The sequence below is a fragment of the Labrus mixtus genome, chromosome 17 (assembly GCF_963584025.1).
Source record: "Labrus mixtus chromosome 17, fLabMix1.1, whole genome shotgun sequence".
NCBI classification, from domain to species: domain Eukaryota; kingdom Metazoa; phylum Chordata; class Actinopteri; order Labriformes; family Labridae; genus Labrus; species Labrus mixtus.
In genome coordinates, this window is record NC_083628.1 from 16212207 (window position 1) to 16228099 (window position 15893).

Genomic DNA, 15893 nt, shown 5'->3' on the forward strand with positions numbered 1-15893 from the left:
TTCTTCATACCAAAGGTGGAACTCAAGGTGCAAAATCTGACTATCAGTGCTTTAAAGCCTCAAAGACATAATGTGTTGTGGTGGCTTATGGGCTCAATGTCGACCTTTCATTGACTATTAAGTTCAACTTTCTTGCTTTCCGGTGAAGACAATGGTTTTTTAAATCCAGCTGTCAGTTGACAACCATGATTTCCAAAAGTTGTTAAAGCTCCAGTACAAACTCTTTTACACATTTTTAGACAACGTTCTGTTTTTTTAATCTTCCGTTTAATTATCTGGGAAACAGTTATCTCAGGCAATATGTTTGCTTGTAAATGTATTTTACGTTTACCATATAGTTTGAAAAGCTGTAGACTAATAGCACATTTATTTGTAACATGCTTTACTATATTAACCCGCTTAAAGAGAAAAGAAACACGGGCATTTTACGAGGTTGGAGGGCAAGGCAGCAGCAGCTTGTTGAGCTTGTTAAAATCATTCAAGTCCTCAACTAATTTTTCTTAAAAATCTAAAATGTATCATGGCCACAATCCATGTTTCTATTGTTGCACAAGTATCATTTATTGTCTAATATTATTATAAGGTGCTTTGATTTGTTGGATGTGATTTGTGGATCCATGCAACCTGGCTGTTACATGGCATAGAGCAGTATAATAGATTCCTCTCAGCTCCTTATCATCAGTAACAACTACAAATTGTGTATACAGTATCATGTGATTGTGTGAATTGCTTCAACACACATATATGTAAATGCACAGCAAAGTTAGTTGATTAAAAATGTTTCTCACTAAAAAGAGTAGAGGCTGAATTACTGTAATAATCAAGTTTCAAATCATGAATACAGAAGGAGGAGATAACAGTCTGTTGTTGTTTTTTAAAGGCACTCAATCATGTTCGAAACATTAACCAGAGAGCTATTGTATTGTATTGGACTTGCTTTTGTCTCATTCGTGAGGATAATCATTATGTACATGACTCAGAGGCCTATCAGTCTCCATCTAGTGTTGAATTAATAAATTCACATCTAACAGAATATTGAGACCGCAAAAAGAGAAAGACTGAGTTATTTTGGAAGCACAAAGTCCCTCCGAGTTGCACAGTAGTCTGCTACTACCTGGTGGCCACTTCATGTAACAACTACCATATTATTCTGTAAGAGAAAAACATGTACAGCATGAAGAAAACATAATTGTAAATAAATAATAAGAATAATAAATAATTGTATTTGTGGTAATGACATCAGAGAATTAAATACCAACTAGGCCTATGTGCTACTATATGTCTACTAACTTGTTTTGTTGAAACAAAATAACAAGATAACTAGGAAAAATGTTTTGTGATTACACCTTTGGCCTTATAGTTAAGAGCCACATATTGTTAGCGAATATTGTATTAACTCTGTTGCCTAATTAATTCTAATGGACTAAAGTCACAAAAGCTGAAAAACAACTTTAGGTGTTATTTTCAAAATAAAAAATAATGCAATTTTAATTGATTATGTTGATTGGTGAAGGTCCTGATTTTTGAAGACACCTTTAAAAGTCTCCACTAGGTGGTGGTATAATGTTCAGCTGTCGTCACTGTACTACACACTCAATCAAATTGGTTTAAATTATTCCGATATAACAAATAACATATTTTTACTCCTACAAATGAATTATAATGGACATTTCCGGTGTGTTTTATTTAATATTACAGTTCTAATACATTACAAACATTGACTTTGGGCCAATTATGGATTCTTAACAAAAGTAGGCTATTAGGTAGCCCCTTTTTGTCACAAAAATTTAACACGAGACAACCTCATCAGCAAAAAATAAAAAATAATAAAAAAAATAAAAGAAAACCACATGGCGCAACTTCGCCGAGACAAAAAATAAAAAATATATATGCAATAAATATACCAAACATAAACCGATAAGAAACCACAGAATTATACTAGGCCTATGTTAATTTCGAAACTTCAACTCATTTAGTTGACGTACATGAGTCAGATATTTTAATAAATAACCTGTTTCTAATAGATATTTATCAGTACGTCCGAGCGGAAGTTAGACTATCCTTTGCAGGAAATTGTCAGCAGTGTTTTTGTTGCTAGTGGGGACTGTTGTGTTGTGAAAATGGCGACGCCTCGTCGCTCCTCTCAGCAACAGCAGCCAAACTCCCTGCTGGTCTCCCCACCCCGCAGCTCTCCTTTCCCCTTTAACCCGCCTGGCTCTCCGCCGGCACCCACTGACGATGCCACCCCGCTTTCCCCGCTAGAGAACACGGCTGACGGGGAGGTATCCCCTGCCTCTCCCACCAGCACCTCCCCAGCTCTGGCCCTCGCCGCCAGCAGCAGTAGCAGCAGCAGCAGCAGCAGCAGTAGTAGTACTAGCAGCAGCGCTAGCTCCCCGACCACCACCGAGGGTAGCGGGACCAGCCCTGGCTCAACGCCCGACTCGGGCAGCGGTAACCCGGACAGCAGCAGTAGCAGTGGCAGCGGCGGCGGCGGCGGTGGTGGTGGTGGTGCAAACGGGGCTTTTAGGGAGCTGTTCGAAGCCTGTCGAAATGGAGATGTGTCGAGGGTGAAGAAAGTAGTGGATGTAGTAAACGTGAATGCTAAAGACATGGCAGGACGCAAATCAACACCTCTGCATTTCGCTGCAGGTAATGAAAACAAACTCGCTTTTAAATACACTTGAGGAGTTTTGTACTGTTTGTCCAGCTGCAATTAGCAGTGGGAGTTTACAAAACGTAGCTGGTAAGATCTGCTCTATAGTCACTGAACGTTTAACCACAAGAACAGTCAACATTGGCTGAAGGCTACTTTTCAGACCCGCCCAAGAGTGCATGCAGCTTTGGATGCTCTCAGACCTAAAGTAAACACCGTAAGGAAGTTGTGTTATTGATAACAACATGTAAAATGAGGATATTTTACATTTCTGTGTGATAAACTCTTGTTGTTGTTGAACTTGTAGTTGCAGTGTAGGAACCATACCTTGTTGTTGTTGCCATCCAATATGCTAAGCTTCAACACCAGAATACTAAAGAGAGGTTATAAAAGTCAAAAGCAATCAAACTTCACAATGTGTGTATGGACAAAGCAATTCCACAATTATGTTTCTGGTGCCTTTTAAACAGTCTTTAGTCCTTTTTATATAATTTCCATCAAGTAAAAGTGGATCAGAAGGTAACTTGCATTTTGTTCAAAGGATTTGTCTTTAAAAAAAAAAAATGGAAGCTTACCTATAAATAGCCTTTCAGCAATAATTGTGCATTGGCTTTTTGGGTAGGTGATAGATTCAAAGCAGATCAGAGTGGTCTTGTATTGGCAGTAATCTATATTTAGTATTTTCCTTTAAATAAGTTACTCAACCCTTGAAGACATTTGTAAAATGCTCAGGATATGTTCAAATGATATCAAACAGTTATAGGAATCTGTTCTGTGTTATACCTCTGTACACTTTTCTAGAATCTTCTTTTAATGCAGCAGATTGTTTTAATCCATCACTGAGCATTTTACGCAAAACTTTCTGCTGGGAACTTGTACTTCATTTAGGACGCCAATCTCTTTTCTTGGGTTCCAATCACCCCTCCTCCCTCAATTCTCTCTCTGATTTGATCCAGGTTTTGGGCGTAAAGATGTGGTTGACCACCTGCTCCAGATGGGTGCTAATGTGCACGCACGGGATGATGGCGGTCTAATCGCGCTTCATAACGCCTGCTCATTTGGTCACTCCGAGGTGAGACTTCACACAGCAATACCATAATGTGGCTGGTATAAACCGTACGTTCTGTAATGTCTCTGTTGGGAGTTGTTTATTTTTCAGTTGTTTCCCTCTGTGTACAAAATCCACAGGGAACCTTTGGAAATTGACAAAGACTACTACTAAAAACTTTGTGCTATACTGTACTCGGGTATTTCATCTTCTATGTCTCAGGGGCAGATATTGTAATCTTTACTCCATTTGTCTGAGCTTATATTTACTTAATATAATAACCCGTTCATAGCCTCCCTTTCCAGTGAAATCAATTGTCATGTATTCCTTTATGGGTTGATAAATGATCCCATCCCACTCAGCTAAATTAACTACGCTGTTGAAATAACATAAACTACGTGAAAAGTATCTTTCTCACAAAGCTGGAAACAGCTGTTTTTCTGAGCCCATTAAAAGCAGACATCATAAAAATGCATGGCTCTATCTGTGGACAGGCGACCACGCTGCAAATATATGAGGTCTTAGAATGTGATGCATAACTGTTTATTAAACTACCTGATTGTAGAGCTGTTTATATTTACTACAGTAAAATTCCCAGTACACATTCATCTGTAGTATGAATCCAAAAACATCAACACTGACATGGACTATTTTTCTGCTAGGTAGTACTTAATCTTGTGATACTGTAAGTAGAGTTTGCGTAGGATACTTTTACTTTATATGTCTCTAGCCTGTCTACACCCCCCCCCCCCCCAATTATGAGAAAAGTCCATCCTCTTCGTCTTTTGCCTGCTCCACTGTTCAGAAAATGTGTGCTCAAACAGTCCGTTTGGAGATTTTCCCAACATGACATCACAAAGGGCAGTAACCCCTCCCCCAGGTGGGTGACACTCCCACAGCTAGGTGTTTGTTCTGTCCTCTGAGTCTGCCTTCTCAATGTAAACAATAGGAGCATGGAGCGAAAAAGCCCTAGCCACCCAAGCCCTTTCAGAGGCGGGCGTGGTCAGACACAGCTCATTTGCATTTAAAGCTACAGACACAGAAACAGCCTGTCCTGAGCTGGACTGAAATAGAGGGGTTTATAGACATGATCAAATACAGGATCAGAGTGGATTTAGAACAAGAAACTTCACAGACGTGTTTCGGGGAGCTCTGAGACTTATTTTGAAAAGGAGAATAACATGTGTCCTTTAATGAGGTGATGATTGAAGGACTTCATTTTATATTATGTTGGGGTTTTTCATTGTGTACTAATGCTACGTAAACCACAGTGAAGAGCTCTGATACTCGTCTAAAGCATCTTTGTACCTTACTTGCATTTGGAACCGTTTGTACACATTAACTATGCAGATGTGTTCAGCAAGTGCAGTGAAAGAGAGTATGAGTACACATAAGTGCATCACAAAAGTGAAAAGGTTTAGCGCTCCTCCAATATCCTGCCTGATATAATGCCCTGAACAGTTTATACCAGAAGGTAAATGATTGCTGGTGATAAAAACGTAAGAAAAGCAATTTTTGGCACGTAAATCAGTGTGGTGGTAAAATCTGAAATGGTTTTAGGAGTAAAGTGCCACTTTACCACTAACTACCTGTTATTATGAGAGAAAGGGATGCTTTTGTCAGTTCATGGTAAACCTTATATTACATTAAGAAAACGTAAACATTCACCTTCATTTCTGCTTTGATATTCTGGTCAGGCCCGCGCATCGTGATGTTTTGGAATATCTGCCACAGATGTGCTAATGCGTTTATTACTCCTGGCCATTAACCTCAGTGATGAATCTAATGTTTACAGATTTAAATGTTTTAGAGTCTTTTAGAGGGAATGCAGGGAACACTTTGCAACCATGTCAGAAAAGTGCTGTGCTGATGGAATGTTACAATCACATGACTTAGTGTGAGAAAAAACGCTGTACAAAAAAAACCCCAAATCACACAGTTGAAACTCATTACACTGTTGAGAGTAGTCGTTTAGTTTGCTATTATGATTTTGTATCTCATGTGATTTGAACACCTTTGGCAAAACTAGTGGGTGGCATACCAGGGGAGATATACAATACACTCAGATTATACAACATTTTGTACTGTAGAAATGGTAGGTAAAACACTCACCTTTTCACCTTTTGATCAGTATTTTATAGGTTACCTGGCCCAACTAGGTTGCAAATGTTAGTAGTGTTTCATTAAGGTGTTCTTGTGCTGGCTAATCCAAAAAGCTTCACAAAGTTTTGTTCGCAGGATCAGTGTTTATTGGGTTGAGCATGGGAAAAAAGCACCTTTAATCACATGATTTTTTTTGCTAACTATGAGTAAATACAGATGTTCTGTGTGTTGTTTTCAGGTGGTGTCCTCGTTACTGTGTCAGGGAGCTGACCCCAATGCCAGAGACAACTGGAACTACACCCCGCTCCACGAAGCCGCCATTAAGGGCAAGATAGACGTCTGTATCGGTAAGAACAAAAAACACATACTGCTAATATTAAGGGCAAAGTAAACATGAGCGTGAACAATATTTACGATGCAAATACTTGAATATGACATTGTCTGTCTGGTGTGGATGAGAATATGATAACTCCTCTCCTGCCCCTACAAAGTCCCAACCTGGAGTTGTACAATCACAGTTATTTGTAGAAGCTATAAACACCAACCACTGACTGTAAGCTATTATTTTCTATCAGGCATGAAGCAGCAAATAAGCTGTTAATTGCAAGAGCGTTGTTACTGTTTATTCTTGAGTTCACACAGGGGACAAATCAGCATTGACTTCTTTGTCTTATGAGCTCTTTTATTTGAAAAGTGAAACGACACCATAAGCTCAGTTCAGATAAGCAGGAGCCGTGGATATTTAAAGGCAAATTGAAAAAGAGAGAGGCTGTTTTACTGATCCCTGAAAAATATCTGAAGTTGACAAGATAGGCCACCGCATAGAATACAATCTGAGCCGTAAGTTGTAGGATAATCTTTATGATCTTAATGGAAAAGCACCACTCGGTGTGAGTAACAGTAAGGAACTGATGCAATCCTGGACGGCTTCACCTTTCTGCCAGCATTTGCCTGGAGTGCTGGAAGCAGCAATATGAGGAATAGTTAACACAGCCCTTGCTGCTGCTGCTGCACATTGTCTGGTCCCTGAATAAAAGTATAGTGCTTTGTAGAGCTCTGATGATCCCCGTACACAAATGTCATCATATTGTCAGGCACTGAAAGTCAGTTAGAGAATTGAATCTTGTTCTTCTTGTTTAATTTAATAATTTATAATTTAATAATTTGTAAATTTCCCCATTGTGGGATAAATAAAGGATTATTTTATCTTATCTTATCTTAACTCCATTTAGCTGCACTTGCTTTTGAATTCAATCTGAGCAGTCTTGACTTTACAAACTTTCATAAAGAACCCAACAGCATCTTATCTTAGATGTATCAGAATGCGAGGAAAATACATAATTCAGTATATTTGATGACACTATTTGTGACTTCAGAACATTTCTAGGTGTACAAATAAATATTAGCTGGCCGATTTAACAACCTAACACTGCTGTGTACAAAAAAAAGTTAGTTTGTTTTGGCTAGTTTGGCTCTGTTATGTTTGTAAGAACAATTCATTGGCATCAGTAGGCAGATGCACAATTCTGTCACACTTAGAATTGTATTAGAAGGAGCAGAGAGAACTCCCATGATTCCCCACCAGCCTCAACGTCATCTTTTTGTTTTTGTTTTGATTGAGAGCCCCCTGGCGGCGGAATTTACATACTGTGCGTTTAATCTTTTCAAATTCTGTGGTATTGACAATTCTACAATTGTAATGTTTGTGCGCGCTGATTTTCTGACAGCGGAGCTTGAAGATCCGCTGTGAACTTTTCTTCATTCTTCTTTCTATTAAAAAGACAGACAGCGTTATAGCAAGATTCAGGGATTATTGTTACAATAAAATGTGACAAACACACAATTCCTCCTCTATAGGTGTCATTCGTTAGCTTGCTACAAGCAATATATGACAAGCTTTTAGTTTTTTTCTATTCAATTTGAAAGGTTTCAGCCGTTCAGAAAGATTCTCTGACACAAAAGAAATCGTTGAGATACAAAATGTGAAATGAAGTTGAGTATCATCATCTTCAGAGTTATAATCTCCAGGCTCTGAAAGGAGCATCTCATCCTGAGAATGATATCCAGACTCCACTAACTGCTATGAGGCCACTGTTAGTTTAGGCACGCTCCAAAACAATGTTATTGTGACATTTGGGACTCACGTAATTGAAGGACAAGAACACTCAACCTGTTGTCACACTCTGCTCTGATTAGCTCAGTTGTGTAAGCATGAGTGAGTGCTACTGAAAATACAGTCTGACACATTTTTAAGAGGATTATAAACACGGTATTTGCTAAGCAGTTCAAAAGGCAAATATTTTCAGGTCACATTACCAATTTGGGAGATAATTTGAAAAGCTGGCACCTTCCCTTCTCCCTCTCTTTTGAGTTACACATTTCACTTCCCTCTGGCACAAAGATCATTATTCTCATGCCCTTGATGTAAGCGTCCTTGACTGTAACACCAAGGGGACATCTTTGTGCATAAGCACATGACAGCAGATAATAAATATCACCCTGAGAGGATTGTGTATCTCAGTTTGGTTTGTCTGAAGGTTAATTTCATAGCGAACTCAAATGATCAGAAGAAAAATTGATGTCAGACAACTTCTGTTGCTGTTGCAAAAATGTTGTATCCTTTTTAGTATATCTACTTAAACTGGTTCGCTCATTAAACTTATATATACAGTATATAATGCCATCACAACTCAACATAATCATTAGCTTTGAGTGCTGAAAATAAGTCCTCAGCTAGACATCAAGTGTAAGTGTACATATTCAGTAGGGATGTTCCTTGTGACAAATGTCCGATTCAGTTAAACATACATTTGAATTCAGACTGTCTGACAAGTCTGAAGGGAAGAAAACACCCAGGAAACAAATTAGCACAATTTATTTAAAATTGTTTACAGGGAAACAATGCAATTTGGGGCTAACATTAGCATTGCTAGCACCACCAGCCCTGGGCACCCCTGCAGGTTAACATCCACATGCATGTGTTAAATCATGTTACTCTGGTCGATATAGCTGTTAGACCTGACACAGCCTACATACATCTTTATCTCCATTTTCTGGATCAAAAATACTGTCAAACCACGCTGCTGCTACGACATGCTATTTGTCCACTGTGCTTGTTTACATCGTTGCAGTAGAGCGAAGAGAGGCCCATTAACTGGAGGCACAGCTAGTTCATGGCTACAGCCCCAGGTAGTGGCGGCTGGCTGCATTGCAATTTGAGCATAGCATATCACCTGCATCCATACAGCTTTTTTTTTTTTTTAAATGCCTCAGAACCACTGTTCCTGAGCTTTTTCGAGAGATTAAACGACTCAGTGACAATTTTTCACATAAAAACATGACTTTTGTCCAAACATCATTATTGGTTTAAAATGTGTTTGTCTGGTGTCAGCCAGAGAGGGCAAGCTGAACGTGTGGCATCTTCCTCCCATCTGCACAGATACAAGCAAACTAAGTTATGTAAACAAAAATCACATGGCCTCTTGGGGCTTGTCTATTGGACAGACTCCTGGGAGCGTGTTATCCTGCCAGGTTAGAGATTTGGCAGCAGGACGGAAGTCAAATCAGCTCTGATACGACTGTAACTTCAGCTCAGCATGACGGACGCTCTATCCTCCTTTCTGGTGTTCAGACAACTTGAGTAAGAAATTAAACTCTCGTTACAAGATCAGCTTCTCTCTATAAGGTCACAGCCTGTTATATCATCGACAAATTGGGGAAAGAAGATCTTTGAAACCCTGGGCATATGATTGGCTCAGAATTTTATAACGAACAGCCGCCTTCTTTAATGGCGGTGTCCTTACATCTCCTCAGAGTTATATTCATGGGTTATTGATATGATAATCAACCACAGATAGTCCACACTTTCCTGGCTAATGTTTGTGTATTGAATTCTTCTAGATGTCAGAAAGGTAGATGAGATGGAAGGAAGACAGGAAAAGACTGGGCTGTATATTTGTGTAGCACAACAGCCTTAGTTGTACTGTAATATCTAACCCTACATTTTGATTCAACTATATGCTGTGAAGGATGTTCATAGTTAGGCAAAATTTATTTCAACTGGATACCTTTTTCCAGAAGTTTTAAAAAACTTACAGTCATACGAGGTCAGGTGTGGCAGATAGAGATGGCTGTATTTGTTGAAATTGCTTCAGTGTGTTATTTTGAGGCAGCAACTGACAATAATTCAAAGTTTAGATTTTTCTCTGTTAAAAAAAACGATTTTGGTAATTCAAGTTTTACCCTTTGAAAGGACAGAAAATAAAGGTGAAAGTTGCCCATTTCATTTTCCTTTTGCTTAAAGCAGTGAATGCAATGAATATATTATAAAAACAATTAATGGTGCTTTCACTTTAAAGTATCCGCACTACATTTATTATAGAAACCACTTTATCTCAGATGTTTTTTCACATTCATTTGGTTCCTGAAGAAGTCCTGGCAATTTAGTTTGCAGTTCTGCCTTTATTATTTTTCTGTTCCACTGTTAATAAGAATCAGAGCAACAGGAAATAATTTCCAATGTCAGACTTTTGCCAGAGTAAAAAGAGAGCTTGTTGTGTGTAAACTTGGCAAAACACAGATAGATAGATGGATACTTTATTGTTCCCTAGGGAAGTTCAAGAACCAAAAGTTTCCAAATGCAAGCTCAAAACTACTTAAAGCCATTCCAACTCTCTGGTCTTGACTTACCACTGAATAACATTGCACCTGCTGTTTGCTATCCTACTGTTGATGTTTTGGGTTTTCATCTTCAGCTGCAATCCCCCCAGAAACGGAAAAAAACAAACATTTCCATTTCACAAACCACGAGCTGTAGGAAAATGTAGATATCTAAGTTAAACACAGTCTTTTTGTTTTCATTGTGATTGACTGTGAACATTGCAGAAAGTTAGGAATAACCATTGCAAATCTGACATCATCCTGGTAACAAATCCTCTCAGAAAAGGATTTAGGTTGTTCAGTCAGTGAGGGGTTTTTTCAGGTATTACAGACAATCCATACATTACAGACGAAACCGAAAACACAACGTTTAAAGTTGAAGATTGTGAATGTATGTGTGTTTCAGACTGGGCTGTTGGATTTGTGAACAAATCTCAGCTGTGTGTAAGTTTATGTTACGGTGTGGTTGTATATCAGACTACCTGCCTCAGCATGGACATATATTTATTCTCTCACTGTTTGGCATCAATATCAGTGTGTTCTCGCTCATGTGTGTGTGTGTGTGTGTGTGTGTGTGTGTGTGTGTGTGTGTGTGTTTGTGTGGGGTTGGTGCAGAGCTAAATCATATTTTTGTTGAGGGGTGAGTGGGTGACTAAGGCCTGCGTCAGTGGCTGGGAACAGGCACACACACACATTTGCCTGCTCGTGCACATGCATACACAAAACACCACATGCAGGACAGGCTGTCTCCTCTCTCCCAGCCTCCTCTCTGCAGCATAGTTTGAAGTGTACACAAGTCAAAGGCCACGCGCACCGGGAACTGCTCAGTAATCACAATAGTGGGTGCGATAGAGAGGAACCCGGTGAGAGTATTGACATTAGCCCCCCTCAAAAGAGCTTATTTACAAAAAAAAAACAGAGCGCAGGCTGAGTTTGTTATTCAGCTCAGACCTGCTCAGTAGTCGCATGCTCTGCCCTCTCCTCTCCTCCCTCTGCCTTTTCTTTCTGTCCATTTTTTCTCTCTTCCTCCTATTTTCCTCTCTTCTTTCTCCTTTCCTTCTTCTGCCTACTCCTCTCCTCTCCTCATTTACATTTATTCTCTTTATTCCTCCTCTCTTCCTACATCTTATCCTTTTCTATCTGCCTATCTCCCTCCTTTTGTTTTCTTCTGCACTCCGCTCCTCTTCTCAACATTTTACTCCTCTCCCTTCTGGTGCTCCTCGATCCTTTCTGCTTCTATCCAGTTCTCCGTCCTCTCCTCTACTGTCTTTCTTTCTTTTCTCCTCTTTTCTCCCTTTAACTCCTGATTTCTCCTTTTCTTTCTCTTATTTTCCCCCCTCTCCTCTGTTTCCTCCCCTCTTCACTGTCATACTCTCTTCTCCTTTTCTTTCTTGTAATTGTCTCTCCTGTCATCTTCTTTTTTTACTCTTTGTACATTTTCTTCCCTTTTCATCCCTCCCCTCCCATATCCTCTCTTTTAATGTCGTCTCCCATCTCTTCCTATGAATGTGCGGTCGTTCTCTCTCTCCTTTTCTCTCTTGTGTTTAATACCGCCTGCCCTCCCTCCCTCTCTATCACATCAACACTCTTGTTTTGATTTGCTCTCACTCGCCTCTTTTCGTTCGCCATCTCTCCCTTCCTATCTGACTCTCACCCATCCCATCCTCCCCCCGTCCTCTCCTCTCCTCCCCTCTTCCCTCTCATCTTGCTCTCCGCTGCATCGCTCAGTCAGTTGGAGAGGCAAGAGTCTCTCCACTCACACAGCCTGCCTGCCTCGTCGCTGCTGGTGCTACCTCGATAAGCTGTAGCCGCTCTCTTCTCCCTCCTCCCTCACTCATTTTTATTCATTCTCTCAGCTGAACCATTGCCTCCCCCTCCTCCTTCATGGAAGTGTGATGTGTTTTGTAGTCTGTCACAAAGCTGTTTTGTAAGGTCAGCTGTTTCTCCGGCCGGGTGCTGTAGCGTAGTCTCCGCTGCTCTTGTTGTGGCATGTCTGTTTACATCAGCAGCATGGCTCGCAGGGCAGGGGCAGCCAGGGGCAGCCGAGGGAGCAGCGCTAGCAACAGAGAAGGAGCAGCTGGAGGAGGAGGAGAGGATGGAGAGAAATGTGAAGCAGGACATGCTGAAGGGCTACCAGGGGAACCAGGGGATACAACCCCGGGAGGAGGAACAGGGGGCATAGAAGTGGAGCAAGTGGGAGAAAAAGGTCCAGGAAGAGCAGTTTATGGAGCAGGATGTGGTTCAGTAGGAGGAGCAGCAGCAGCAGCAAGAGGAGCCCGTGGAAGAGGGGGACTAGGAGGAGGTGTGTGCCGGGGAGTTTGCATGTCAGTCCAGGAGCTCAGCTACTGTCTGTGTCTGCCCTGTTGTTGTACAGTGTTGCTGCAGCATGGAGCCGACCCCAGCATCCGCAATACCGACGGCAAGTCTGCCCTGGACCTCGCTGAACCCTCCGCTAAGGCCGTGCTCACAGGTCAGTGTCCTGTCAATGTCATTGTCTGTCAAACATCACACTCATACAGGTTAATTTGCTGTCTGAGTGTCAAACAGCACACTAACAGGTTTCTACATGTCTTGTATATCTCTCTGCCCTCTCTATGGCTCAAATTCTGTTAGAGATGGTCTTTGTTTGTTTATGTCTTTCCTGGTCGTAGTTTCTTGTTTGCTTTGTCTGTTTCTCTCTTTTTCTCCGAGCACGCACACTTTCACTTCTTAAATCGTAATGCCAATATTTTAGAACAACTTTCCACGAAAATAAGCGTCCTCGTTTTGTCCGAGGCTGCTGACACTATCACATTTTGTCTCATTTTCAATCTATCGTGGCTGTGCAGCTCTTGCACTCCCTTCTCTTGTTATTCAGGCTTTGTGCGCGAGGCTGCGCTCACATTGGACACAACATCATGTTTTTCTTCGTTTTTTCTCTCTCAGCCTCTATACAAGGGTCAGAAGTGTTTGTGTCTCTGCTTCCCTTTTCTGCTCTAATTTGTTTTTCTTTTTATTCTCCCAGCCGTGTTGGGTTTTATATTTGCTTACCTTTTATTCTTGTTTCCTCTCTTTATAATTGAATTCTTCTTTCTTCATTCCTTGTCTTGTTGTGTTTTCTTAAAATGAGGAATAATCATGACAGTGACACAGCAGACCTTTACTCAGCCATTGTAATTGAAATCAGAATTTTATTTTAAGGATGCTTGGGACTGAAAGACTGATTGACTGATTGACAGATTCCATTGGTACTCATATGTTCTCATAGTGGAGGGGCTCATTATCATCACCATAATCCCACTTGTGTTAATGCCAGTTCTGAAACTTAAAGATTAAAGACACTGTAAGATAATAGTTCTAATTCAAAGGTTATTAATTGAATGGCCTTCCCATTGAAATATACAGAATCTTGCTACATTACAAAAAGTTGAAATGGGGCTCTTACACCCTTAGAAGCACACACCAAAAAAATCCATAAACTGGTCAGAGAGCTTTAGTGGCCTACATGGGGCTCTTAAACTTTGCAGTGAAACCCAGACTAATTACTGGCCCTTTCATTGTTACAAGCACTTAAAGGCAGCAGGACTCATTACACAGACTCAGTTGTGGAGGAACCACAGGGACACAGTTACAGCCTTCCAACAAGGAACTAATTAAAAATATATGTCTGTTCAATTATTTGTAAGATCGTTTTATTTTTTCAATTTCTCCTTAGACAGCAGAAATTGCAGACACAGAATTTTGAAAAAGAATTTCTGGGCAGATTTTACTTTTTAAATTGTTTTGCTCACTGTAACTCAGCACTTCTATGTACTACATATGAATGTAAGAGTTGATGTTGATGAGCTGTGAGCCCTGATCTTCTCCATTTTTCTCTACAGTTGGGAAAGGTTAGAGACATGGTTGATGGTAAACTTATTAAGTCCTGTTTGTATGCAGTAGTAAAGAGAATTCCAGATGTAAAATCCCTTCCTGTTTTCACTGTACCGCCATGGGTATTGATAGAAGCTCTAAATCAGTTTTGCAATTCCGATTCTGTGTTTACATCATCAATTCCCAGTGTGAGGCCTCTCTGGTAAATGAGATTAACGGTGAAATGCCCTAGTGAGGAAAAACTGTGCAGTGTTAAAGCATTGGGGGGGGATTTGACTGCAGTCAGTCTCTGATAAATTATTGTCCTTGCCAGCTAGCATATGAATGAGGCAGTTTGTTGCAAGAATTATTCATTATTGCCGCATATATTGCAGATTGCCCCTTGCTCAGTCTCAGTGTCACCTGTGATACAAGTTCAACAGTGGAGCTGTCATAGAATTCAGATTTATGAGCAGTAAAAATCAAAGAATTGATCGAGGATAGAAGTGATAAAATGGATTTCATATTTATAAATTTGATGGAAAATGTTAACCAAACATTGCTTACTTGTTTGTGGGCTTGTGTGTGTGTGTGTATTATATAGAGTAGTATAGAATGTAATGATGCTAGGCAGCTAATAGTGTCAACAACAAACAGACTGAGACAGACTCACTCACAGTGCTGCTTACAAATTGGAGTGCACTCACTGTAGCGCTCTTGTGTTTGTTTATTGACGGTCCACACTCGCAGAGGTCATGACAGAGCATGAAAGATGGCTCAAAATTGGCTCGGATTCTGTAAATCAAAAGCGGAGGTGAGAATTCCATCAACAAAGCAGCCAGTGAAGTCTTAGATCAACTATGCCGTTTAACGTCTCCTGAGGGGCATGCAGGAGACATGAGTCTTAGATAGTATGTGGAAATCAGCAAAAAAATACTACTACTCGATGTAGTTTTACTCTCTGATATTGCCTAGTGAGCACTTCCAGCAGCAGTGGCTTTGACACATACACTCATAGAGGCAATTTAAGGCAGGGTTGGTCATTTTGTCTCGATACAAAGATTTTGGTTGAAATTGTCTTTAGGTCCTGACAGACATTAATAATCCACATGCTCTGAAAATGGAATGAAGAAAATCTGTCATCTGTATCAGTTGGAAGCCTGTAAAAACTTTCCAACCAACCAATCCAATGAACCAATCGCGCCTCCCTGTCTCCCTGCTCGTTCTCTACCCCTTACATGCACGAGCCCACACTCAAAGCATTGGAGTAATCATGCTAGTCTTCAAAAATGACCAACCCTGCCTTTGAGGTGCTTAAATGACTCCGGCCTACATCACACCATTGTCAAATCAGCATGTTGACATGATACTTTTTTTCAATGGATATAATGTGACTTGCTCTTTGCATGGCAGGAAATCTGGTCCCCATGAAAAGATATAACATTGAGCCCCATCACCACAGCCTGAAACCAACCCTGCTTCATTGCTATTATGACACCTTCCATAAGCAAATGACCAATTATAAGTTTTAATAACTTTAACTTTGCAATTACACCCTAGAAATTGAGGGTAATAACAAGCGAGAAAGTTTGACATTTC

At 40.4% G+C, this 15893-nt stretch overlaps 1 protein-coding gene across 1 annotated transcript in view; it reads left to right on the forward strand.

The window, feature by feature from the left end:
* Positions 1 to 2108: 2108 nt before the first annotated feature.
* Positions 2109 to 15893, forward strand: part of LOC132992584 (poly [ADP-ribose] polymerase tankyrase-1-like) — a 93761-nt gene continuing 79976 nt past the window's right edge. The window contains exons 1-4 of the mRNA XM_061062010.1: positions 2109 to 2649; positions 3610 to 3725; positions 6043 to 6151; positions 12838 to 12933. Coding sequence (XP_060917993.1) covers positions 2121 to 2649; positions 3610 to 3725; positions 6043 to 6151; positions 12838 to 12933 — 850 coding nt within the window. The 5' untranslated portion in view covers positions 2109 to 2120. The remainder of the gene's footprint in view (positions 2650 to 3609; positions 3726 to 6042; positions 6152 to 12837; positions 12934 to 15893) is intronic.